Source organism: Talpa occidentalis, unplaced genomic scaffold (genome assembly GCF_014898055.3).
Source record: "Talpa occidentalis isolate TD23 unplaced genomic scaffold, MPIMG_talOcc4v2.1 talOcc4.10, whole genome shotgun sequence".
NCBI lineage: Eukaryota > Metazoa > Chordata > Mammalia > Eulipotyphla > Talpidae > Talpa > Talpa occidentalis.
In genome coordinates this window covers 105,188,131-105,214,942 of record NW_023600993.1, presented here as the reverse complement: position 1 = coordinate 105,214,942, position 26,812 = coordinate 105,188,131, and the positions used below count along the sequence as shown (strand labels likewise).

Sequence of the window (26,812 nt, the reverse complement as noted above, 5' to 3'; positions counted from 1 at the left end):
CACAGAGCTTTCTCCTCTGCTCACGCAAGACCCAGAATCACGGGGTGCTGGGGCTGGGTGGGAGGGGGCGCTGGGGCTCTGATGTTCTCTCCGGCAGGGTCCACAGAGAGACGTGGTTCTGGAGACCCCCTGACACCCGTCAGGGGGCTGTGGGGGGCCGGGAGAGCAGCCGCCAGCTCTGCACCAGCGTGGCCAGGCAGCCCCGGCGCCCAGGGGGACCCAGCAGCCACCCCCGTGTCTTCCCCCCATCCCGCAGCACCGGGTGCAGGCTGGCAGGGCTCAGCTCCCCTCTTGCTGGCAGAGTCCAGAATCAAGCGAAAGTTGAAGTCCCCGAGAAAGGGTTAAAAGAAGAACTTTCTGGGATTGATAAGGAGGGAAACCAGAGGAGGCAGGAGGAAGCAGAGCGGGGAAAGGCTGGGGGCGTCCGCATTAACTATGATTCAGAGACTCAAATGCACTGAGTTCATTTTTCAATCTGCCTTTAGCGAGGGGGAAAAATAAGGAAATTATAGAAAATTGAGAAACAAACATCTCCGAGAGTGCTCTGCACCCGGGGGTGCTTAATGAACACTTAATAATTTCAAATGCTAGTACTTAGAAAAATGGCTTTTGTCCATTCCCGGCATGCCAGGTGCCTCGCAGCAAAAAAGGGAGAGCAGAAAATGACTGAAAATGATCACTGATGTCTATGTGGAGGGGGGACAAAAATTACTTTTTCGTGTCTCTGGAAGTTAAGGAAATAAGCCAGCCCAAATTCTCAGAGTTTCAGCAAAGGAAAAGCCTTGGAATGGGACTTGCTTTTCTCTTCCTCAGTGCATGAACTTGGGCACGACTCCTAATTAGCATGGAGAACAGCCACAACAGCCCCCGGCTGACCCCACGGGGCCATATTGAAAATTAGATGAAGAAAAACATTTGGCGGAAACTCTCCAAACGCGGGGCAGGAAGCAGTGCCGGGTGTCGAGCCTTCTCCACGCTGCCTGCCAGCGCCACGCTGGGGCGGAGGCCGGTGGAGGCGCGGAGGCCGGTGGAGGCAGCGCCCAGCAGAGGCTGCGGCCGGCCCGAGGCGGGGTGGGTAGGGCCGAGCACACGGCTGGCCTCTGGGCCTTCCTCGCGGCCTCTCCGGCCAGGCTCACCTCCAGGCGAGCGCCCGTCCACCGTGTGGTGTGACTCCAGCAACCCCTGAACACCCTCCCAAGACCAACTCGCTTCTGGCAGAAATTCACCGTTTACTGACTCGCCCTTCGGCTGGCAGGTGTCTCCTGCAGACCCCGGGCGGGGGCTCAGCCCGGCCCTGCGCCCGCCCACCACCCCTGCCCAGCCCTTGAAACTCTGTCCAGTCTCCCACCCACCGTCCCCTGCGGCTCACCCTCCCCACTGTCTCTTGGGTAAACTCCCACTTGGGCCTGTGGGGCTTTCAAGGGCCAGGTTAACTGACCAGGGCCAGTAGACACCCCTGGCGTCTGTGGACCCAGAAACTGTCTTACAGGTGAGGGTCTGAGGCCAATAGAAGGAACAGCCCTTGAGCAGAGAAGCGGTGAGAGAACATTTAGGATTCCAGTGAGTTCTTCAAAATCCGAAACTGAAAAGCCTCCCTGCACCACTCTCAGGTGCAGTGGGGGGCTGGGGGGCACTTGGCTTTCCTAGGACTATGGTAGGAGGACGCACATGGCTCGGAGGGGTCTGGCAGGAGACGGTAGCTATGGAAATAAACAGGCCCAGAACAGAAGTACGTGCTCAAATTCTAGGTGGCCGTGGAGACCTAAGCTCTGTCAGAAGGGAGATTAGTGCAGGTTAGCTGGGCAGGTGTTCGGGCATATTAGCATCAAAGCAAGACTTGCTCTGTGACGCAATTGAGGGGCTTAAAAGGAACTTGAGAAGAATCAGCTCCTGGTCCCTATGTCACTTCTGCCCCAGCCTGGCCCCGGTACCCTGGCTAGAATTCACGGCGAAGGCTCACCTGTCTCCAAAGCAAAAACACTGTGTCCCTCCTGAGCCCAGACAGCAGCTGGGGTGGGAGGGGGGACACTACCAAGGGAGCCCTGAACCCTGCTCAGTCGGGTCCTGCCCCCAGGTCCAGAGCACAATGCCTGAGGTCATCCTCGGATCCCACTGGGCTGCCAGCTCTAGCGGGTCACCTGGGAAGGTTCTAGAACAAGCCTTGGTCTCTGCTGAGAAAGGGCTCTCTCAGCTCTGAAGTGAGAAGGGTTTTCAGAAAGCCCTCAGGAACAGAGCAGGCTCCATCACAGACTCGGGGGGTGGGGGTGGGGGGGAGGCAGCTGCCCCCCTTTTAAACGTTTAACGTAAAATCATATTTGTCTTTCCAAATACCCACATTTCAACCTTTCTTTCAGCGATCCTCTCTTCCTGCCGCCACGGTCCCCACCACTGAGCCAACTGTGGGTGCCCTGACCACCTGTGCCCTCCCCCTAGGTCGCTGCCAACATCAGAATTCTGAGCGTATCACCCCATCTTTGCCGGGATCTGTGTCTGTTCGTGATCACCGAGGAGGACACTCGGCATTTTAGACACACGAGCCAGCCGCAGTGCTGAGCCCTGGGCCTCCATTTCCAGCAGTTCGGGATTTATGGCAAAAACTCTGTGATCCGAACAGGGATGGGGTTGAGAGGCGACACCGCTCGCGCGTCAGCCTGCTCCCCTGCAGGATGAGGGGCCTCTGGGGCCGCACAGCAGCCCCCCTGGTTCTGTTCCTGTTTATGCGCGCCCAGCCGCTCCAGCCGGCCTTGTCAGGATCCCTCATCTGGAAGCTTAATCATATCAGCAAGCTCACCGCACTGCATTTGTAATGACTTGTTTACCAGTCTGTGCCGGCTCCTCTGCCAGGCTGGGCCCTCCCCAAGGACTGGGGCCGTGTCGTGTTCTTATTTGCCTCTCTTCCTGCTCCCACACACTGCCTGGCACGGCGCGGGCCCCGGTAATTGCCTGCGCTCCTCAGGCTGTGTGACTCTCATCTATTTCCAAAGGGTCTCGGTCTACCAAGCCGTTCCCCAGCTCTCAGAGAGGAGGACTCATCCCACCTCCCGCTCCCCCCTCTTCAGGGCACACGGGGCTGGAGTCGTGAGTCAGACACGCTTTGGCCATCTGTGCCGTGTACCTGCCTGGCCCCGCTCTTTCCGATTTCAGAAACCATCTCTTCCTCCTCTTGGCAACTGCCGCAGAGCCCCCAAACCACCCCTCCGTACACACCCCAGCCCTGACCACTCACATCCCCAATGTGGCCCCAACCAGGACCGTGAGGCTCAGTTTGGGGGGGGGGTCAGGGTGGGGAGCACAGCCTCCAGTAGCACCGCCATCTGCGCAGGCACCAGAGAAGCTGGTGGTGATGACCCAGGAGAAAGAGGAGCCAGAGATGGAGAAGCTGAGTGCTGGGGGCGCCTTTGCCACCCCTGGATCCAGCCGAGCCTGAAGCCGCCCTTTCTGTTACATGAGATATTTAAAATAATGCTTTGAGCTAGGCCAGTTTGAATTGTGTCTTTTTCTTCGCAGCCCAGAGTCCTCCCTGACGCAGTAGCCACCGCCAGTAGCAACGTTTTGGAATACGGTGGCCACAGTGTGGGTGGGGATAACAAAAGTCTGCAAAGAGAAACAGAGCTGTCACAGGCGCGGGCCCGGAGCCTTTTTATTTCATCCTGGGAGTCGGGACCACGGCCCCCAATCCCACACTAAACCAGAAAGGCTGAGACCTTCAGCTCCGGATTCTGTTCTTAACGTGGAAGGAAGAGGCGTCCAGGCTTTGAGCAAAAGCTCACACATCGCCGTTTGCTCCGTGGAGCCCCCAGGCGGCCTGAGCTTCTGGGAGTGGCTGAGGAACACTCCGGGCTCAGCAGGCTGCAAATCAATTCATCTCTTCTGCAAGTCGCTAACCCAACCTAATGAACTGGCGAGGCCTGGAGGAACCCGCTCGCCTCCGTGCCCTCAGCAGTGACGGACGCTCTCGGAGCGACTGCGGCACGTGCCCCGGCCGAGGGACAGTCTATTAATATTGGGAAGGAACATCAAATTCTGCGCACTGGCCTTTAAGTTTGGTCATGAGAAGCTAAGTCCCCTGTGACTTAAAAAACCCTCTGTAGTGTCCCTTGTTTCCCCTCCACTGGATAATGCCAGCCTGCCGGTGGTCTGTCTGGACATCAGACACCCCCAGGAGGATGCGAAGTGGGGCCCCCACTGGCCACGGGCATTAGAGGTTGCACAGTTTGCCCATGGTGCAGATTAAAAGGAAAGTCTGACAAGATGGAGGAGGGCACAGGCGGTCCAGGTGCTACTGGGGGCAGAGAACTGGAAGCAAGTCGGAATACCCCGTAGAGGCGAGCAGCGAGAATACCCAACACCAGCTCTTGGTCCTCCGCTCGACGGGGGCCACAGAGTCCCGGACAGTGGCCCACCAAGCATCACCTGGTGGACACACCCCAGACGGCCACATGGCCCCTTATCAAGAGTCTGTCCCCCAGAGCCCCTGACCTGTGTGAGGCTAACATGGGCCTATGGGCACTGCCCCAGCTCGAGCGACGGCCGTGCAGAGAGGAAGGCGCACAGAGGTGCAGGTGGTGCCAGCACGTCACACTCACACTCATGCACACACACGCACGCGCACCGATGGCAGCTGCAGCACTAGCTCAGGAGGGCTTCAGGACCAGCCTGGCTGCCGTCTTGGAGTGTGGTGAGCAAAGTATCGTTCACGATTACACACGTCACTGCAATTACATAATTAATGTCATTACATGTAATTAAAAACTATTAATTAACTTTTTTTTGTTCCTCTAGGTGGAGCAACACTTTTCCTGAGTTCTTTCTAAGCTGGAGTGTGCCCGCCCTGTTCCGACCTCCTTCTCCTCGGCCTCAGCGGCCTCCCTCTACTCTACGCCCCAGGCTCTCTCTAAACCTCCTTCAGAGGGTCCCCCCTCCCCTGCACCCACATCCCTCATGGTTCCTCACTCTCAGGAGAAAGGTCAGCCCCCCAGGTCTGCTCTGCCCTCAGATGGGCAGCCTCCCTGGAATCCCAGCCTCCTGCTGCGCCCCAGACACACGCCAGCACAGTTCCCCACCAGCCCCCGCAGACGCCACCCCCCTGCGGGCTCCGGGCCATGTCACAGCCAACCCCACTGAACGCAGGGGAGGAGTCTGCTGGCCAAGGCCTTCGCACACCAAGGAAACAGGAGGTTAGACAGCATGGGGGGGCTATAAAAAGAGGGGTGAAGGCAACCCAGTAGGGTCCCAAGGAGGGGCTCAGGCCCCAGCGTGGAGGAGCGAGAGTCACAAGCCTCAAGTGAAAGCGAGCTAGGCCGGGAGGAAGCTCCCCTCCTTGCTGGCGGGTAAGGAAGGAAGGAGGCGCCTCTGGGTTCGGCCGCTCCCTTCCCGCCTGACCCTTCAGGTTTCTGGCCGCGGGGGCAGCGTCCCCAGAGCCCAGGCTCCCCCACGGCAGATGCTGCCTGGAGCTCCGGCACCAGAAGGTATTGTCACAGCCTGTCCTTTCGGCCGTGATGAGAGCTTCCGGCTGCGTGGCGGGGAACCACTTCTCGCTAAAATAAATGTATTTACGCTTTTAAAAATGTAGTTCACTTTCAGCGAGCCGAAAGGAAGACAGAGGCAGACAGTCAGAGAGCCGGCATTCTGGAACCTTCCCAAGGGTGACGTGGGGGCTGCTGGAAGTGGAGGCACAGCACCCCCCCCCCTACCCAATGCGTCCTGGGGTCACACAGACAAGTCCATGAAAGCCGGGTCTCTCCAACTGCAAAATCAAATAAAGGCACTCACCCCACGTTTGTGGGGGGTTCTGCGTGGGGACCGAGCTTCCTTGCCAAAGGCCTTGTGAGTTGCGTTTCTGGCTGGCGGGACCCTCGCCCTGCACCCCCGGGCCTGGCGGGTCTCGCTGGGCACCCGCCCCAGCGGCGGGAGGGCACAGACTCCAGGAGGCTCAAGACAACGCCCGCTCCACCGACAGGCCCTCGGCTGCGTCGCCCGCACAGGGTCGCGTGCTGCCCCCCACCCCGCGGTCCGAGTTTAGTCTGTGCCCCGGGCAGAGGCGCCCGACGCCAGCGTGCCCAGCAAAAGCCCGAATAATTAACCTCCAGCACGTCAGCGTTCTGCACGCAGCCCCGCCAGTGCGTTTCTAAGGAGATGCACGCGCGCCTGCACTCCGGGAACGTGTCATGTGCCCCACGCCGGAGTAAACAGCACCGGCCTCGGCTAATGGAGTAGGTCCCGGCACACAAAGGAGTTCAGGAATAAAAAAATAAAAGCCGCTATTGTCGTCGGCTGGAGAGAAAGACGTGTACATCCAAACACAGAAACAGGGCGAACCTAATTATGAGATTCTTTTTCGCAGCCCAGGGTCAATGGCAGAGCCGCTAGGGGCGGCGCGACAGGGTGGCGGCTGATGGGTTTCAAGCTCCCGGGGACTAGAAAGTCCCACTTGAAATGCAAACAGAATTCAGCGACGCGCATTCACCCCACTGCGCCCCGCATTCTGAAGAGAGAGTCTTCATTTCAGAGCAGTGACCCCATCAGCAAGCGCAGCGGGCTGCGCCGCAGAGGAGAGCGAGCAGCTCGCGCTTTGGGGTCATCGCCTGCTTCATCTGGACGTGTGGGCTTTGCAGTTGCTTTTTCTAGTGGAAAAGTAGAAAACACCCAGACTCGAGCGCGCGCACCTGCAAAGCTGACCGGGGCCCGGCCCGCACGTCAACAGCGGAGAGGCCATCTGCAGGACGTGGGGGCGTGAGACCCTCAAGCGAGAGAAGAGGGTCCCTTGAGGACCTACACCGGCTGGCGCAAGGTGGCACAAAGGGACTGCAGAGAACTGCCCCCATCCCTGAGCCGGCTCCGGGGAGACAGGTGCGCAGGGCAGATGAGAGCCCCACAGCAGGGCTGTCTCTGCGCTCGTAACCCGAGCCCTGGCTCTGGGCCTCTGCTCGCCACACCTCCCAGGAGACCCCACGCCAGTGTCCTGGTTGATCGCCCGCCAGCAGCAACCCACCCACAGGGATGTCACGGGTTTTAGAGGCTGGGCGCTAGGCCCAAAGGGAGAACATGGAGCAGCAAAACAGGGACTCAGGACAGCGCCTCGCCCCCTCCTCTGGGGAGGGCCCCCATCACCTTCAGGGCCCCCGCTCCCTTCCCTTTGCTCACCCCAGAGGCCCTCACGTATATTGTGGGTGCAAATTCCTACTCAGAGCTGGAGACGCCAACCCCACTCTCGGGACTGACTTGCAGTTTTCAAAGCTGATCTGACGCCCTGGCCGGTGCTGGCAGCAGACCCCTGCCACGCAGGTACCTGCCCTGACGTCCATTCTGGCCAAGAAACCCGGGCCCTTCCCTTCCAGACCTGGGGGAGGGGCTCGGAGCGCACCTGCCCTCAGGGGGCGCTGGAGGGACACAGGTGGGGGAGGAACTGCAGAGCCCTGTCCCCAGGGACAGCCCTTATCCCCAGGGACAGCCCTTGTCACCAGGGTCAGCCCTTGTCCCCAGGGTCAGCCCTTGTCCCCAGGGTCGTCCCTTGCACCAAACAGACAACAATCAGCCCCAAGGGAGGGAGATGCGGGCACCCCCTGCCAGATGGGCCGCCGCCTCCTCGCAGATGGTCTCCACCTTCCCGGCCAAGCCCCGCACACACGGCCCGTTACTGGCCAGGGGAGGCGGGGGAGTGGACGGTCAGAGAAGGCCAGCGGCTGCCCGTTTGCCCAGTGACTGCTGCCCCAAAGAGCCCTCCTTCCGGACACCCCCACAGGTCACGCGGTGCTTATTCCAGCGGGGCCAGGAGCGCCCCTTTCTGCTCCCACCATGAGCGCGGTGCCTGCGCCCCCGCCTGCGCTCTGCCCGCGCACCCACGTGACTCAGAGGACCTCGGGGCGTGGACCTCCCGTAGGGGTGGTGGGGGAGGCATTGCCGCCGTGACACCAAGACCGGGAGTAAGTTTCTAGGCCCAGGGGATCTGCTGCTCAGGACTGGCCAGGCCAGCACCCAAGGGCGCCTCTGCCATCTCGATGCCTCTCACCATGTCTCCCACAACCTCCCGGCTTTAGGGTCAGCCGCTGCCCCCCGCTTTCATCCCTCCCGCTGCTTTCCCCCGGTTGACGGTGGCCCCTGAGGGTGCGGCCGGTTGGCGGCCCTCATCCTGCACCCCCGAGCCGGGCGCCTGCCCTCCAAGGGGAGCATTACCTGCCGTTCCGGACGGAGCCTGCCCAAGGGTCCTGCGCGGGCGCAGCCCCTGGAGCGGGCCAGGGTAGCCGTCTCTTCGCAGCACCCAGAGGGGCGGGCGCAGCCTGCTGGCTCTCAGCTGAGGACGGCTCTGAAAGAAATTCCCTCTGTACCTGCGGGACAGAGAAGCAGGTGCACGGTCAGCGCCCAGCCGGGAGAGCGTGTCTCAGAACAGGAGGTGCTCAGAAAAGAAAACCCCAGGTCCTGCGGGTGCCTGGCGAAACGGGACAGGGCCTTGGCCACCAAGGAGCTGATGGACAGAACAGGGGGCCTCGTTCAGGAGGCTGTCACAGGGATGAGTGAGGCGGCCAGCCCCTGCGGAAAACAGTGTGGGGGGGTCTCAAAATATTAAAATTAGGGCCTCCCCGGTGGCGCAGCGGTTGAGCGCTGGGTTGCGAAGCTCCCCGCGGCCTCTGCGGCACCGGTTCGATCCCCGGCTGCTCCCCAGCATCCGGAGGAGGGTCCCACATGGCGCACAGACCTCTCCTGCCGCCCGCTGCTCCCCTCAGCAGTGTGCTTCGGTCCTTCTGCCTGCTCTGCTCCCCGCTCTGGCTCTGGTGAATTCTCTCACCCTCCCGCGCTTCTGACTGTACCCAGTGCATGTGTAAACAAATAAATAAATAAACAAACAAATAAATAAATAAATAAAAATATATGCTTCTAAAAAAAAAAAATATTAAAATTAGATGCTCCACATCACCCAGCAATTCTGCTCCTAAAGGCTAATTCGAAGGGCTCTCTGCACTCTCGTGTTCACTGCAGCACGATTTACAATAGCAAGGGATGGAAACAGCCTACGAGCCCAAGGACAGAGGAGTGGGTGAGGAAGAGGTGGTCTTCCTCCACGGTGGAATACTATGCAGCAGTTAACAAGAAAGCTGCCGCCTTGCCAGTGGGGACAACATGGATGGAACTGCAGGGGTGATGCTGAGTGAAGTAAGTCAGAAGGGGAAAGATAAACGCCAGATAATGTCACTTCTCCATAGAATATAAAGAGAGGAAATAAAGGAACAGACAAAACTAAACGCAGCAAGTCTGGGAACCTGGCGGCACGTGGAGGCCCCCAGGGGAGGGAGGGCGCGAAGGGGCCGTGGACTGTGGTGGGTCATTGCGGCTGCTTGGCCGGTGACATACATCTGAAGGGGTGTGAACCTGGATCCCTAAATCGTGTTGTAAACCAATGTTACCTCAGTTTAAAAAACACAAAAAACCCACAATTTTAATAAATATGTAAAATGCTTCCCAGGCCGCTTAGCACCAGGCAAATACTTGGTGCGGGTTAGTCGTGGCGACCAGATCCTGAGCGATAGGGGCTTCCCAGCTTCACAAACAGCCGTCGGAGAGAGTCTCTGCAGCGAAGGAAACGTTCCACAATCCACCCGATGGACGTGGCGGCCCCTGACCTGTGGCTGCGGCCATTGAAGTGTAGATGTGGCCTGAGGTGCTGAGAGGTCTTTATATTTCACTGTAATGAACGTAGGTGCCACGCGTGGCCAGCGGCTGCCATACCTGCCAGCACGTCCACAGTCTCCTCCACAGCAGCGATCGAGGAGCCCGTCACGGTCATCAGGTCCACCCTCCAAAACAGAGGGCCCGCCGCCCGCGGGAAGGCCAAGCACGCAAGGACGGGGCTCGGGCCTCTGTCTGCGTGTCTTTCCGTCTGGGCCTGTGTGTGCGTCTGTCAGTCGGCAACGCCATGAACATGGAGTAGGCTCTGGCCTCACATCCTAGGCACCCCGCCGTCGGTGCGTCTGGACGTCCCCGTGCAGAGCCGCAGAACCACAGAGGGTTGGTTCTGTGGTTGTGATTGAACAACGATGCAGGTGGGAGGCTGAGGCCGGAGGACAGCGCGTGGCGGGGCAGCAGGAGCTCCCCAGCCTGGTTACAGCCGCCAAGTACGCAGCAACCTGGAGGCCGGGCCGGGTCCACTTTGGACCTGGAGTTCAGGGCGAGGCTCACAGGAGGCAGGTGAGTGTGGGCAGTGGACCCTGAGGCTGGCTGAAGCCTCCTGACCACCCAGCCCACCCGACCCTGCCCTGCCCACTGCCTGTTTCATCGAGTGCCTCTGAGGAAAAGCAGGCGGATCCCGAGAGCCTCTCCCAGACCCGCCCTGCGGTCCTCACCTCATCCCTCTCCCCCCTTCCTTCTCTCACGGCTCGAGGAACCACAAAGCGGAGAGGAGCTGGTGGGGCGCAGCGGCCCCTCCTCCTCCCCGCGCAGGACCTGCCGTTCAGGCCCCAGGGCCAGGGAGGACTTGATGAAGGGCCCCGGCCTCACCTCCACGCCTCCAGGCCACGTCTCATCTCACTGCCGGGATGCTCTCGTCCCTGAGAGCGCAACTTCTGTGGACGTGAACCATGTGCTGGCTGAGGGGAGCAGACATGTCCACGTCAAGCGGGAAATGCCATCAAGGAGCAGACACATTCCGGGTGCCCGGGTCCTTCTCCTCCGCTCTCCCCTCGATGACAAATGTGTATTTTAAGGCTTACAGAGCACACTGCCCCCCACAACTTCCAATCTCCTCCTCGCTCATTCCAATTCACTCGGGGCTGCACCATCCATGGTTCCATTTGTCAGAAGTTTCCGAGAACAAGCCTCCGAGTGCTTCATGCTTCATCCGGCACTGTACACAGTTACAAATTAATCAATAAAATCCAATTCCATGGTCCAGTGGCTGCTTCGGGCCTGGCGGAGACGTGTGCTGTGAGCGCGCTCAGTCTCCATGCCTCTACTTAATGTCAGGGCAATTAGGCACCCAAGTATGAATTTTCTATATTTTTCCATTTCCACTTTGAAAATGGATCCTGCATTTTCTAATCCCTCTCCTTTAACTCGTGTAGTTTCATTAATGAAAACAGCCATTTTATTACAGTGTGGTATTTGGAATCGGCGACAAACAGACAAATGAAACAGAACGGAAGGCCGTGAGACGGACTCCACATACGCGTGGAAGGCAAAACACAGCAAGTCGGGGAGGAGAAAGTGAATCGATCCAGGGCTCTGCAAGCGTTTTGTATAAAGGCCCAGATAAGAAAAGTTGACGCTTTCCAGACCACATCTCCACCATGTGTTCTCCTTAGATCCCTCCCATCTCACAAACGTGAAACAAAACCACGACAGCCTCCTCCGGACGTACGAGATCAGGCCTACAGCGAACCTGACACAAAGGCCATGGTTTTCCACATGGACAAAAATAAAATCACTGTTAGGTATTTGACTACAGCAAAATATACAACTTGACAAAAGATCATAAACAAGATTAAAAAATACACACTGGAGTGTGCCGGAACCCTCAGCCTTCCACTCTCCCCCTCCTGAAATCACTAATAATGTGTTTTAAAAGATTAAAATGTATAAAACGTATCTTCAAATGCATTGGTGCCTGATTAGAAAGTAAAAAATTTAAAGTCAAAAACCGGGTGCAACGTGCAAAGACAAGCACTTTTGCTCTGAGGGCACCTGCCAAGCGTGGTGAACTCGATCTTCCAACAGAGCAGAGATGAGGTAAGACCTGAAGCTGTAAAACTCTTCGAAGAGAACAGGAGAAATGTTGATATCGGCCTCCACAACGTTTCTTTGGAGGCCACATGTGCATGTGGCCCCCAAAACAAAAATAAAGAGGTGGGACAGCATCACGCTGAAGAGCTGTACCATGGATGAATTGGGAAGAGAAAGATGCTACGTGAAAGTCAGCTAGAGAACAAATTCCACATGATCCACAGCTCAGGAATGCAGTAAGTCCGATTCATAAAGCCAGAGGAGGGGTGGTTATCAGGGGTTGGAGGGAGAGAGAACCCAGGAGGTATGGATCCAGGTTATAAAGTGTGACTTCCACAGCTTGACTAGGCCCAGACGGCTGTCCTCGGCCCTGGAGCAGGCGTCAACAATGCTGTGTGTGTGTGTTCCAGGGTTTCAAGTAAGAAAAGAGAAAGGAACGCAACTCCCGGCGCTGATAGACAAGTTGAAGACCGTGTATGTGGTGACAGTTTCGTGGCTATATGTTTATCTCCAGAGTCATCAAGAATGCTCAGACTGTGCCCTCTTTTGTTTGCCAAACATACCTCAGTCAAGAGGAGCAAAGAACAAAAGATGATAAAAATTACCAAGCAGATTTGAAAAATAATTCAATGAAACATTTTGGAAATAAAACATACTCTACCTTGGGCCTCCCCTGGTGGCACAGCGGTTGAGTGCTGGGTGCGAGGCTGCCCACAGCCTCTGCAGCGCCAGTTCGATCCCCAGCCACCAGTGAGGGTCCCCCCCAAAAAATAAATTAATAAAAAAAAAAATAAAACATACTCCACCTTGTTCATAAAATTGAAAACTCTGCAAATTAATAAAAGCAGGGGAACCAACTCTGCACTACTGGACCTAGTCCAGGGGAGTCTTCTGCCCAAGGAGGTCTAACAGCAATAAGTTCACCCTCCAAACAAAACTTCCGGACAAATGTGTGAGACACTGGTTTTCAAGACCTGGGCCTTGAGTGAGGAAGAACTGGGATCCCTGAGAGAAGAGGAACACACAAGGGGAGCCTGTGAGGCTTCAGCTTGCTGGTGGGGAGATTCCCTGGGTCCACGTGTAGGAAAGACTATCCTTTCTGCACGGAATTTCCTGCGAAACTTTAAGCAAAACTCAATTGAGCACATACGTGCTTGGTTTATTTATATACTCTTTAGTCCATTAACTTATTTGTCTACTTTGATGCTTTATAGTAAGTTATCAAAGCAAGTAGTAAAATTAAAATGCCGCGGTGTTTCCATCAAAGTAGAAAACAGACAATGAGATAAACAAAATAGACAGTGAGGTGAATGATTGTATATACACGTGTACGTAACATGAGAACTTTGATGTACACATTACACCATATATAAAAGTTAAGCAAAAATGCATCACAGGCCTGAATGTTAAAACACTTTGGAAGAAAATTTAGGATAAAAATCTTTGAGGCAGCAAATCAGTGAAAGGTTGTTGTAGTTATTACATTGAAAGAACAATCAACAGAAAAGAATGATCGTAGGACTTCATCATTTAATGTCTACACACAGACATTAAACTGTCTGTTTTTTAAAAGACATTGTTAAGAGAATTAAAACACAGCACAGATTGGAAGAAAATATTTTCAAATCATATATCTTATAAAGAACTTATAAACTGAGTGTATAAATTACTTTCAAAACTCAGTAACAAGAAAACAAACAACCCATTTTTATAATAGGCAAAAGATATGAACAGTATTTCACCAAAGAAAACACGTGAATAGCTAATAAGCATGTGAAAGATATTTACTGTCAGCCACCATTAAGAAAAGGCAAATGCGGGTCTCCCCGGTGGCGCGGCGGTTGAGCGCTGGGTTGCGAAGCTGCCCGCAGCCTCTGCAGCGCTGGTTCAATCCCCGGCTGCTCCCCGGCCACAGGAGGAGGGTCCCGCATGGCGCGCAGACCTCTCCTGCCGCCCGCTGCTCCCCTCAGCAGTGTCCTTCGGTCCTTCTGCCTGCTCTGCTCCCCGCTCTGGCTCTGGTGAATTCTCTCACCCTCCCGCGCTTCTGACTGTACCCAGTGCTTGTATGTATGTATAAATAAATAAATAAATAAATCTTTAAAAAAAAAAAGAAAAGGCAAATGCACACTATAATGTCACCACTATACACCTATTTGAGTGACTAAGGAGAACAGCCACACTAAGTGAGGGCAAGACTGAGGGAAACTGGGTCTTCACACACTGCTGGTGAAATGATACAAGCACTTTGGAAAATAGTTTGTCAGTTTCTGTAAAAAGTTAATCATGCATCTACTTTACCATGCAGACATTTCACTTTTAGAGGTTTAGCCAAGAGACTTTAAAGGATATATTCATGCAAAGTCTTGCACATCAATACTTACAGTAGTTTTTCTTTCTAACAGCCTAAAATGGAAACAAACCAAATGTGTGCCCAGGAGTGGGGTCTAAACAGACCGCGACACAGCCACTCCATGCCGCCTACTGCACAATGAAAAGGAATGAATAGTTAATACAACAACACGGGGAAACCTGGAAATTATCATGCTGAGTGAAAAGGAAAAATGGAAAAAAGTTAAGAGCATGTGCCACATGATTCCCCCTTTTCTATCGAAGTCTAGAACATGTGAACCAATCTACAGTGACAGAAAGCCCACGGTGGCTACCTGGGCACGGGAAGGCAGCCAGGAGAACAGGAAGGAGGAACTACAGCGGGACACGAGGACACAGGCAAGCTTTGGGGGGACAGTGGCACCTTCATTATCTTGCCTGTGTTGCCCCACAGTGTGTTTATAAGTCAAAATTAAACTGTACACTTTAAAAATGCAAAATTCATCCAAATTCAATATACCTCATAGAGCTTGGCAAAAAATAAATAAATAAATAAACAACTCTGGACTAAGAAAACTAGTAACATCTTAGAGATAGTTCTGAGCAAAGTATCCAGATTTTAGCACAGAAAGACAAAGTTTTGGAAAATGAGGTTTAAGAGAGATGAAAGATAGAGAAGCTTTGATATACTTTGTTCCAAAGTTTCAAAAAGAGGAGAGAGAATGAAATACAGGCAATGTTTGAAGAATGATGGTTACAAATTTTCTAGGTAGACATCAATCCACAGATCATAATAACCAATGGATTCCTAATGGAATAAACAATAACACACGCCTTTAGCCATCAAAGAAAGACGACGGAATACCAAAGATTAAAAGAAGATCTTAAAGTAGCCAGAGATAAAAGACCTTCAAAAGACAGAGGGGAGTCTAATAGCAGACTTTGCTGCCATGAAATGGGTGTCAGAGGATCATGCAGTATGAGCTTTGATGTGCTGAGAGAAAATAACGTCAATCTGAGATTGTATACCCTGCAAAAATGTTTTCAACAACAAGGATGAGATAAATGTGTTTTCAGCCTACCAATGCCAGAATTTTCTTCTCTAAAGGAAATTCTAAAGAATATGCTTCAGACAGAAGAAAACAATCCCAGAAGGAAGATTTGATAAGCAAAAAGGAATGAGAAGAAAGATACGCCCAATTCTGTGGCTAAATACAATGGACTTAAAAAACAAGCAATGGCCTTGAACACTCCCTGCAGCATATGTGACAGAACAAATCTAGACGACATACAGAGCCTACAAGTCATGTTCATTGGGCAAGAAAATGAAGCCAGAAAGAAAAAGAAAAGTACCGGATGGTCTCACTCATGGCAGGAATCTAGAAAACTTAAATAAGGGACCAGGAAAATGAATATCTATAAGAAAGTGAAAACCATAATCAACAAACAACTATGAACCAGAGACACTCTATAAGGGGTGGGGGGTTGGGGGAGGGATTGGGGTCAAAATAAGGGGGTTGCAATTGTATGGGGAATATAAAAATAAAATTTTAAAAAAAATTTCTCTTAATTAATTTCTTCCATAAGATTCAACTTAAAAGGATGACCAAGAAGCCTCATTTGGTCAAGGAGCTAGAAGAAAATAGAAATACAGAAGATGTAAATTGGTGAATCTGAAAGCACACCAATAGAAATTATCCAAATGAAATGCAAAGAGAAAAAAAAAATCTGTTAACAACAAACCTAGGTTAGGGTGTGGGAGGAGGAGTAACACTCACCCCCCAGAGCTGGAGGATGAGAAACAACACAGCCACCCCGTACAGGGACTTGGTAAAACTTACAAGGTTGAAAATGTGCTTCTCTTAGAACCCAGCAATTTCACTCATGGGTCCATTTCTTAGAAAACCTCTTACATCACGCCTAAGAGATACGTATAAGCAAGTTCACTGCAAAGCCAGAAAAAAAAAGTTTTTGAAAACAATTTATATGTTCACAGATAAGGGATTGGAAAACAAAGTGCATTCTGCTCATAAGATGAAAAATCTACAGAACGGGGATGACTGACTATCGCCTGGGGGCACCAGTGTCCTGCACCCACGAAGACAGACAACGTCTTTGAAAGTCTCACTGAAGAGTGGCTGATGCCGGGATAGCAATAAACACTTTTAAAGCCACAAAACAATATTGTATTTATTCGTAGACATATTATTTTGCAAAGTATGCAAGCGTGGATGGAGACAACTAGTCCCAAGTACATACAGCCACGTAATTTCCTTTGTTGCAGTGTTCACCTTACAGGACCTGCACCACACACGAAGAAATATTTTGTCTTATTTTTAAGGCTCATGAGCAAATATGGCAAAATGTCAGCACTTGTTCAGTCTGGATCACTTTGTAGTATATTTTCTGACAGTCCTGCACTTACTGCTTTTGTGAGACGAGGACGGCCCTGTGGGTACGCGAATTTTCCCTTTCCCTGGGGCCCGAGGCCTGCGGGGGGTGGGGGAGGCCGCTGAAGAATCTCATTCTCTGAGGCCTGTTAGGGTAACCCGAGTGAAGGGGCGAAAGGGAATGAAGACATAGACTTCTTTCTTGGGGTGAGACCCCACGTGCCGGGGGGTGACGACAGACAAGCAGACACCACACACCGCAGACGTGGGCGTGCAAATTGGCACGAGTGTGTGTGCTCAGCCCCTCACGTGGGAGCGGAGGGCGGGCAGAATATGACCCCCACCTCCCCGGAAGACGTCCGTGCCCAGCATCGGCGCGAGGAGACGGAAGAAAGTCAGCGCTGGCCTGCGGGAGGGGCCCGCCTGGCTGGGGCCGGGGGCACAACCGATGCTGTCGCCTGCCTGAGGCAGCAGGACACCAGTGCTCACGGCGCCCCAGAGGAACGCAGGGGCACTTTGGCTTTCGTCTGCTGAGACCCCCACGAGAGACCCATCCCGGGAAGCCCAGGCGACATGGACCTGCTGCCTGCTGGGCCCGGGCGGCCACTGCCTGGCACACGGCTCTGGAGTGAGGCTGGTTCGAAGCAGAGTCCCCGGGCAGCTAGTCGTAGCCCTTGTCTCAGTCACTGTGCAGGGCCCGGCCCTCAGCAAGCCCTCAGTGGGGTGGGGGGCCCTGGGCCCAGGCAGGTAGCGCAGCACCGACTGCGGGGCTCAGCGCCCGGGAAGGACTGGGAAGCCGCAGTGCCAGAGACCAGCGAGGACGGGGGCCGGCAGGGAGCGAGTCGGGGGGTGAGTGGCCCGAGGCGTGGAGGGATCAGGCAGCTCCAGGAGCAGGGCCCAGTGCGGAGCAGACCCCAGGAGGGGCCAGGATGGCAGGAAGTCACCGTGGGGTGGGGGTCGGGAGGAGACGGTGGGAAACGAGACCAAGAGGGAGTTGCTTTCTAGCGTGTGCGCGGGGGCGGCCAGGAGGGTTTGGAGCAGAGGAGCCAGGCAGTGGAGGAAGGACATGATGGATGGGGGCGGCGCCCACAGCCCCCTCTGTCGCCGGCAGGTGCACGTGCACCGGCCCAGGGGGCGCCCAGGGGCACCCACATTAGCAGCCTGCACGGGGACGGGAAGCTTTATCGTCTTCTCCTTCCTCATCTATATTTTCTGGTTTCTCTGCAAAGGACATGCAATGCTTGCATAATTAAAAAGCAATAAAAGCTGTAAATAATTTACACACTCTCTCTTCAGGACTTAAACTGGATGGATGTGTTTTCAACTCGGTTATTTCAAATACTTGCTGGGTTCCTGGCCCAGAAAGGCCGCCCTGACACCCGCAGCGCCCGGGGCCGACGGGGAGAGCAGAGCCCGACCCCGACCCCAAACAGCAGCTCATTCGTGGGCACAGGGCTGCTTCGGAACCCCACAGTAAATTTTTCTTGGGGGTCCAGCCAGAAGGCAGCTGACTTCCGGGTGGATGCACGTGGACACCACAGAGAGGCGGCCCTACCTTTTGGAGCTGGTGCCAAGTTTGCTCAGCTTGCTGCGCGCGCGAGACCTCTTCGCCCTCCTACGAGGCGGTCCTGTCTTCCACTCTGGCTCAGGCACCTGGTGCCGGGACATCACCCCTGGGGCTACTGGGCGGGCGAGCTGAAAATACCAGGCATGTTGACATCACATTGCTCACAGCCCTCGTGGTGGGAACGACACAGAAGGGTTCTCTCTGGGGAAATCAAGGCACGGAAAGGCTGCATTTCTGTCTGAGCGTTCCTGCGCGGAACTTTCTGGAACCCTGCCTGGGAGGGATCCACAGAGCAAAACCCAGGCCTTTGGTGTAAACAGAAGCCTGTGGGTACCACGGTCAGCTCCTATCATCTCCCCCAGGCCTCCCTCCCCAGGAGTCCCCACATCCCACGCCTAACCCAAGGGAGGGGTCTAAACCTTGGCGTCACCTGCCCTTGGGCCCAATGCGTTCACGAGTCTACCCCTCTTGGCACAGAGAAAGTGCTGCCACAGCTACCTGCCCCCCTAGGAGAGGACAGCTGCCCGGCTCTGGGGCACAGGCCTTGTCCCACCCTGTGGGGTTTAGTGAGACAGAGGCTCAGGATCAGCCTTGACCCAACCATCCCAAGGCAGGGAATCGTCTTTGAGGCAAAGCCAGGTGCGTGGCAGCCCTCCCAGGATGGCGTGCGCTCAGCCACTGGGTGATCGTGGAATCAGCGGGTGAGGACTCTAAAGCACCCACCAACTTCCCTTTTCCCCACGGCTCCCAGGAAGCTCAGACATAGGCTGGATGTCACCCCAGGATTTCTCCAGAGCGCCCAGTACAAAGGCTCTCTCCTTTAAAGAGATGGATTCTTGTCAAAGTCCGTCTCTCAATGAGAGTTTCTGGCTCGTCAGCTTAGATTGCCAGCCAGCTGTCCTGGGCAGCGTCTCGTTCAACTTTTGCCTCTGTTACCTGGAAACTCAGAGTGAAACTGTATGTCTGATCGTGAAAATATCTCACCCAGCGCTTTGAGCACAGCAATTCTTTCCTCGGAAATTTTTTTTCATAAATGTCTTTACTCGTGGCCCGCTTCTCTCCCACCCCGGGGCAGGGGACGGGCCCGCCGGTTTTGGACACGGCCACGATAACCATGCCCTCCCCCCGGCCGGCCCCCAGCGGGCTGTTACCTTGGGCGGCCGTGCCGGGCCTCCTCCGTCCTGGCTGGCGCTGGTCTGTCCTCCCCGCGCTGGCGCTGCCTTGCTCACGGGCCGGGTGTCCCGACCCTCGTCCGGGAGGCTGCGGCCAGGGGCGTGCAGGGCCAGGTACACGGAGGCGGCCCTCCCTTTCTGTTCCGCAGGCAGAGGGAGGCTGCGGCTCAGGCAGCACCACGTGAGCCGGGGCTCGGTCCGCAGGGTGGGGAAAGGACTCTGGGCCCCGCCGCCCCAGGGCGTCCCTGAGTGGGCAGACGAGGCTGGCTCGGGCCAGCTGGGCTGGCCACACTGGCGGGGCCCTGCCAGGGGCCCTGAAGTTGGGTCTTCCAGGGCGTTCCCAGGAGGCGCCCCCAGCTCCTGGTTGGGCACCCAGGAGTGGAGGGCATCCCCGGAGGGCCTGGCCCTTGACAAAGTGCTGCCCATACAGAGGTGTCGGATGTCAGAGGGGGTGGTCAGGAAGGAAACTGTCCCCCTGGGGGCCCCAGCAGCTGAGCTGAAAGGCTCCCCAGCTGCTGGGGTGCTCATGTCTGCTGTGTCCCCCCTCTCTTCTCCCTGCACCCCCATTCTCTTGTTCAAGCAGTCTGCTCCTCCTGGGGCCAGGCCTGAGGCTGGACCAGGAGACAGGAGGGTCCCCACTCCTGGTCGAGCAGAGGATGGACACTCCCCAGGCCATCTGCGCCTGCAGAGGGGTTCCTGGCTTTGTCCTGGGCTCCTGGGGACAGGCAGGGGTGGGTGGGTCTCTCCCTGAGGTAGCCGGAGGAGGTATTTAGGGGTGAAGGCAGTGTCTTCCTGGGTGGTGAGGCCACTGGGAGCCTGAGATTGGGGGGTCAGTGGGGAACGGGGCTCGGGCGTGGCTGCTGCAGCATACAGTGGGGGCTCGTTGTCCCTTGGCTCCACCCTCTTCAGGGCCACAGAAGAAGCAGCCTCCGAGGGCACATCTGGCTGCACAGCCCTGTCCCTCGTCGGGCTGCGGCCACTCCCGCGCGGCCCCCCGGGCTTCTCCCTGAGATGGCTGTCCTGGCTCTCGGCTGGCAGGGAGATGGCCTGTGTGGGCCCACCGGGGGCTTCTCCTGCTCCCAGAGGCTCCAGTTGCTCCTGGCTCCCCTGCTCCTCCACCTTCAGCTTCTTCCTCTCAGAGGGGAGCTTGTCCCCTGCAGGCCGGGGCTCCCCAGCGCCCCAGCCCTGCTCTCTCCTGGTGCTCGGGGCCTGCCGGCCCGCCTCCTCCCTCCCAGCACCCGTCTCGGCACCCGGCAGAACTGGCCCGGGACTCGCTGGGTCGAGGGGACCTGGTGCTGGCCGCAGTTGACTCCCCAGCTCCAGCGGCCCATGGGGAGAAAGATGAGGGTCCTCGTTCCTCAAACCAGGGTCTTCTTTGCAGCAGAGGGTGGGGGGTGACGCGGCCCTGTCCACTCTGGTCTGGCCACCACCTCCCGCTCTGGCCGCAGTCTCCCTCTGCTTGGGCAGCCCGGTCCCCACGAGGCCCTCTGAGGCCGGTGGGCTTCCCCGAGGCCTCAGCGTGGCTCCCGCCGGAGTGTCCCCGCAGACAGGGGTCCTGACATCCCGGGGCGGGGTGTCTGGGCGGCCCGTGGCCTCTTCCTGGAGGGGAAGAGTCGGCTCTGCCCTGCCACCTGCTCTGGCCTCCTTGGCCTTCCTGCCTCCGGGGCGGCAGGTCTTCATTTTCTGGTAGATTCTCTGGAACGTCTCGTTCCCGTACACCTGCCACTTGTCCTGGGAGAACGCCTGCAGCTTCCTCGCACCACACTTCCTGGCGGCCGCCCTGCCCTTACCAGCTGCCCGCGCGCCCTCGGAGTCCTCCGCTGGGGCTGCCGTGTCCCCGGGGGGCGTGCCCGGCCGGTCCTCCACGGCAGACTGTCTGATCAGGGCCCGGGGGTGACCGCTGGGCACACCCACCCAGGTCAGCCCCGAGCTGCCCCCCAGTGGGGTGGGGGTGGGCCTGGGGCTCAGCGGCTTCTGCCTCGGGGGACAGGCGCCCTGGGGGTCCCGCAGCTCTTGCCACGTCCTGGTGCCCTCGACAAACGGTAGCGAGTTGCTCCTGGTGACGGGGACGCACTCCACGGTGGTGGACAGCTGGGTGGGGACGGAGTGGAAGAAGAGCGGCCGGGCCTTGTCCAGCAGGGTGAGGGTGGAGCGCGCGGGGCAGAGGGGCGTGGGCCGCCGGCGGCCGGGCTCCCGCGCGCGGATGTCGAAGTGGAAGGAGCCGCGGTAGGTGTGGGGCGTGGGCAGGTCGATGCTGCCCTGCTTGGACAGGCCGGTCTTGCGGGGCCGCACGTGGTCCAGCTGCGGGTCGTCCACCACGGCCTGGTTGTGCGAGATGAGCCTGGCGATGCGCTCCTCCAGCTGCCGCTTCTCCAGCTCCAGGCCGGCGCCCCGCTCCCCGGGCCCCGGGGTGCCCTCACCCTCGGCTGGCGCGCCCTGCTCCCACAGGCCGTGCAGGGGGCTGCAGGGTGCCAGGGGCTGCTCGGCACTGTCCGAGCGGGACAGGTACCCCGAGTCGGTGCTCTCGCACTTCCGCAGCCGCCCCTCCGGGGCCTTGGCCTCCCAGGACTTCTCCGCGCAAGTGGCCTGAGACGGCGGCTGCTGCAGGGGGCACGGCTTGAAGGCCGTGGGGGACTTCTGTTCCGGCAGCTTCCACCTGGGCTGTGCACTTACAGGGGGCGCCCCGGGGCTCGGGGCCTCTCTGTCAGCACTGGGGGGCCCCGAGCAGGGGACAGTGTCCGGCTGCGTCTCCAGGCTCCTGGCCACGGGGGACGGGTGCGTGGTGGCCTGGACGCCTGGGGAAAGGGCCGTCCCCGGGGCCACCCCAGCACCCGCCCTCTGGCTCCAGGTGTCCCCATGTCTGTCTGCTGCGGAGGGCCCCCCGGCCTTGCCTGCCCCCTCCGGGAGGCCGCCCCCCGCACCGTCGGACTCTGCGGACAGGCGGGAGTTGTTGAGGTGCGTCTGGGTGCGCCGGTGCTTGTACAGGTTGCTCTGGGTCTTGAAGGCGACGCCGCAGGTGGCGCAGGGGAAGGGTCTCTCCCCCGTGTGGGAGCGGACGTGCTTCTCCAGGACGCTGGGCTTCAGGCAGTCCCGGCCGCAGTGCGGGCACAGGTACCGGCCAGCGCCGCGCACCCGCCCCGGGCTGCCCAGCGCGGGCCCCAGGCCCGGGGACAGCACCGGCAGGGCGCCCACGATGCTCACAGCCAGCGTCGGCTTCCCCGCCACCGGGGCGGGGCCGGACCCCTCAGGCTGCAGCAGGGGGCTGAGGATGAAGGGCACGCTGGCCCCGTCCAGGCCGCCGGTCACCAGGGGGGCACGTGGCTGGAGGCCCCCGGGGGGCACTGTGTGGTGCAGCGGGACGGGCAGGGCCTTCAGGAACACGGTGGGGGCCAGGCCTTGCTCTGGCGGTGGCGGCAGGATCACGGGGCCCAGGGTCAGGTGAGGTGAGGCCTGCCCACCTGGGGCCCCGGGGGGGCCAGGAGCAGGAGCCGGCTGGTCCCTGGCAGGTGAGGCAGGACAGGTGAGCTCTGGGACCTCCATCCCACATCATCGGGTGTCGGGATCACAGGCAATCTGTGGACACAAGCAGACCCTACCTTAGCTCCTCATCCAGGCATGCCCCTCCCTGCACCGGGGGCATCTCCCCGCCTGCTGAATCCTGGGTGCCCCAGGAAGACACTGCTGCCCCAGGCTGGGCCAGACCAAACGGGTCAGAGAGGGAAGCCCTGACTCCCCACGAGAGCCTCACAGGGTTTGGCCCCAGGCCCTGGCTCTATCTCCGGTTTGATACAACTGGGGCAGCTCTGATTCTGGGCCTCCTCACAGGCCCCGCAGCCTCGTTCCCCGGCCCCCACACCGGGCCCAGGCCAGGGAGGCCCTCAGGGACGGGCTGACCGGTGAGTCCCCACAGGCAGGCGAGCCTCCACCATCTCCTGGGGACTTGGTCTATAAGGTGGGCAGGGAGCCGGTGCTTCCAACGGGCCTTCCCGCCTGGGCGCTGTGCCCGCGGCTAGAGGGGTCCCTGGGGGGCAGGCTGGCCTGCGGGGCACAGCGGCCTCAGGGCCCATCCACGTTTCAATTTCAGATAAATGACACGGGACTTAGTCTAAGCAGCCCCAAGCCTCGTGGGCATCATGCGTGCTCTCAAACAGTGTGCATCGTGTATTTGAAATCCGGATGTAGCTGGGCATCCTGTATTACATCTGCCCCACGGCCCCCCAGTGGAAAGGGAGCACTTCTTGGCCTGTGTGGGTCTCTGCTCAAAGGTGGGGCCTCCAAGCCTTCCAGGTGCTGCTGAGAGACAACCAGCTCCTGCTCAGCCAGGGCCAGTGGGCTCGAGCAAGGCAGGGGCAGGGACCTGGCCATGCCCCGGGGGGCAGGGGAGCAGAGCCCGGGGAAGTCAGACAGGCCTGGGACTAGCGGACGGGGCCAGACATGCCGCTTCCTAAAGACCCACCCCTAGGAGCTGCACAGCCCTTCAGCCACCTTCCAGCTTAGCCCCTCAAAAAAAAAAAAGTTCCGCTTCAGCAGCAAGGTTGTCAGACGGCGGCGGCCGCTCGGATCTCCGCGCCCACCTGACCGCAGGACAGGCTGGCTCCCAGGCCGCCCTTCCACCGGCTGCGGAACTTGGGTGGTGCGTCCGGGGGAGCAGACGCCCGGGGCCCGTCCCTGCCCACCGCTGTGCTGGCGCGGGCCCTGGACACACTGCTGGCCGGACCCAGGCCCGGCAGAGCCGCCGCAGGCCGGGGGAGCTCGCGCAGGCGCCGCGCAGGAGCCAGCCTCGGCTTGCCTGAGTTTTCAACTTCACGCCATAATATTTTGAACTATTAACGAGCAATTCCTCCCCCACCCTCTTTTCCCTCCTACCCCTTGTCTCCTCCCCCACCAGTCAGTGCCGCAGGCTCCATTCAGCGCCTCTGGAAAGGGATGCCGCTCGGGATGGGCGCCCCAGGAAAGGCGTCGCCTCCAGCATGTCCCGGGGAGCGACTCGGGAAGGCCGTGGGGGCGGGTGACGGAGCTGCCCACCGAGGCTGTGTCATCGAGCCTGACCGCGCTGCGGGCAGCGGCGGGTCAGCCCACCACGGGGGGCCCGGCATGGGGGGCACGTTTTGTGCTGGTGGCTCGGAGCCGGGCACGAGGCCCCCACTACAGTCCCTGCCCCATCTGTGGGGTGACGCCTCACACAGCTGCCAGCCCTGCCCCCTCCAAGAAACTCCCCAAGGTGCCCACTCATGTGGGTATCTGGGCCTGCGGGACCCGAAGTGAAATTACAACTTCAATTACACACATGGTGAATTTTCCCCCAAAGCGAGAGCGTCTCTGACTGCTGTCAGAGTCCAGGGGCTCTGGAAGCCTCTCTGAGGGTGGCTGCCTGGCTCGAGGACCCCGCCCTGCAAGCAGGCCTCCCTCCCTACGGCGCCTTCAGGACCAGACACTTGCTCCCACGGGACGTCGCTGAAATTAATCCCACTTAGTGATAACATGTATTTTGTTTAAACAAATTGAGGGAAGCTCCCCCAGAGCAGCTGTGCCCATGGGCTGGGCATGCCCGAGGCTGGTCCCGAGGCCTGGCAGCGAGGCCCGCGGAATGGAGCAGGACCAAGCCCTGTGCAGGCTGTCACCAGGTAAGGCCCGTCAGAGTCCGTGTGGGTGCTGGTTACTGTTTTATTTCATTACATTAATTAGCCAGGATAATAGCAACAGACACAGCCCTGAATTCAAGGAGGAGCAGGACAATGGGCCAGGGCTGAGGGTTCAGAGGACGACAGGGCGCCACGTGGTAAATGGCCAGCTGGGCCCCCTGTGGACACACTATGTGCGCACAGCCATGCTCAGCGCACACCACAGGCCTGCCCATCGGGGCCTGCAAAGACGATCTCGGGCCACAGACAGCTGGCAAGAGCTCACGCTCCGCAGACGTCTGAGCCGTCCACACGCCTCCTGCACGGAGCCGTTTCTTGACAAGGCACAGCTGCACACAGCACAGTTCGCACACTGCTGCTCACCGCACCCCTGGGTGTGTAGTTCTAGGAATCTCGATAAGCAGCCACGGTTGCACGGCCGCCACGGCGGGAGAAGACAGGAGGAGACCCGGGGGACCAGGGCCGCGCCGCTGACCGGTGGCCGGGCGAGAAGGCGTCGGCCTCGGGAAAGACGCGGTGGTGCTGTTTACCCCAAAGTGCAGGGAGCTCGAGGGATTCCGGAGAGTGAAGCAAATCAGAGTGACAAGGACAAAGGTTGGACATTTGTGTGACATTCAACAAAGAAAGACACGGAGAAAGAGCAGTGGGCACTAGGAGAAGTGAGGTCTCTGAGGGGGCGAGGGAGGGGCGCGGGTCGGAGGGGAGGAAGGGATGGTGGGGAAGGACCTTTCCGGGCTTCTTTATTGTAAAATGCAGAGAGACAGAGAGAAGAAACGAAGTGAAATAAATAAAGAATACAACCCACGTCACCCCGACCGATTTGAACAGTCCCTAACTCCAGCCCCTCACCCCACAGAGCTCTCTCTGTCCCTACAGTTTTGCCCTTTCCAGACTGTCGCGTAAACAGAACCGTAAGTGACATGAACTTTCCCAGTCTTGCTTTTTTCTTAACTTCATCCGTCAATAGAGATGTAGGTTGTTCCACATCTGACGACTGTGAGCAGCTGCAGAGAACCTGGGTGCTAACACCCCCGAGAGCCTGACAGCAGGGTGTAGAGTAGTTTCAATTCACCCTGTAGATGCTGGAGAGCCCCACCCCCCAGCACTCCTTGCCCCTCCAGCCCCTCCTTCCTCCCCAGCCTGCGAGTAGGACGCTGCCTCCCTGCCCCCCAACCTCGCCAGCACTGCTGCGGGGCTCCAGGGGAGCTGCTGGGCTCAGCCTGTGTCTTTGGGGTCCACCAAGCTGTCACCGTGTTAGTCCCTCATTCCTTAGAAGGCTGACAGCGTTTGAATGTGAGGGTGCACCCCAGCTTGTCCCCCACCTCCCCTCCCCGCGGGGTGGTGTCCGAGGAGGCCTGGTGGAGGGTCGGGTTTTCACAGAGTAGCGACATCACTTCCGACAGCAGTGAAGTCCCCCTACCCACGGCGCCAGTGGAGGCCACGTGGGGAACACTAAGCACCCCACCTCTGCCGGGGGTCCCTCCTCCCAGAGAGATGTCAGTGAGGCCCAGGGGCCAGCACCACCACCCTCACCGAGCAGTAAGGACGAGCTCTCCTTGGTGCCAGCAGAGCCGGGCAGGCACCCAGGTCCCCGCTGGGCGGCACCAGGGGTGACCAATGAGAACAGACAGTTCGATAAATCTAGATTCTCCTAATACAGTTCCTAAAATGTCCAAGTTTCCATCAAAAATCACTTGCCACACCAAAACCAGCAAGAGCTCACACTGGATGCAGTGGACGCCCCCGTAGCGCCAACACAAGATGCAGGAGCGGGGCCGCCTCGGGCAGCGATCTGGAAGCCGCCGTGGCAAATACGTCAATAAAAATGTGCGCGTCGGCTTGGAGCACACGCAAGGAGGGCTCAGCAGAGAAAGACGGGAAAAGGGAAACGAAATAGAACTTTCAGCACTGAAAACCAGGGTCAGCATTCTGAGAACTCAGTGAGGGGCTCACGAGCAGGGGGCAGGGTCAGGAAAAGGAGCCCGTGAACTCAAAGAGGAAAAA

The 26,812-nt window shown here is 58.0% G+C and overlaps 1 protein-coding gene across 1 annotated transcript in view; it reads right to left on the bottom strand.

Annotated features, from left to right (window-relative positions):
* The window catches only part of ZNF831 (zinc finger protein 831), a 46,696-nt gene extending 23,890 nt beyond the window's left edge, over positions 1 to 22,806 (bottom strand). Inside the window, exons 1-3 of the mRNA XM_037501654.1 lie at positions 22,763 to 22,806; positions 19,146 to 22,665; positions 16,772 to 16,889 (exon numbers count right to left, since the gene is read on the bottom strand). Of these exons, the coding sequence (XP_037357551.1) occupies positions 16,772 to 16,889; positions 19,146 to 22,665; positions 22,763 to 22,806 (3,682 nt within the window). The remainder of the gene's footprint in view (positions 1 to 16,771; positions 16,890 to 19,145; positions 22,666 to 22,762) is intronic.
* Between the last annotated feature and the right edge of the window lie 4,006 nt (positions 22,807 to 26,812).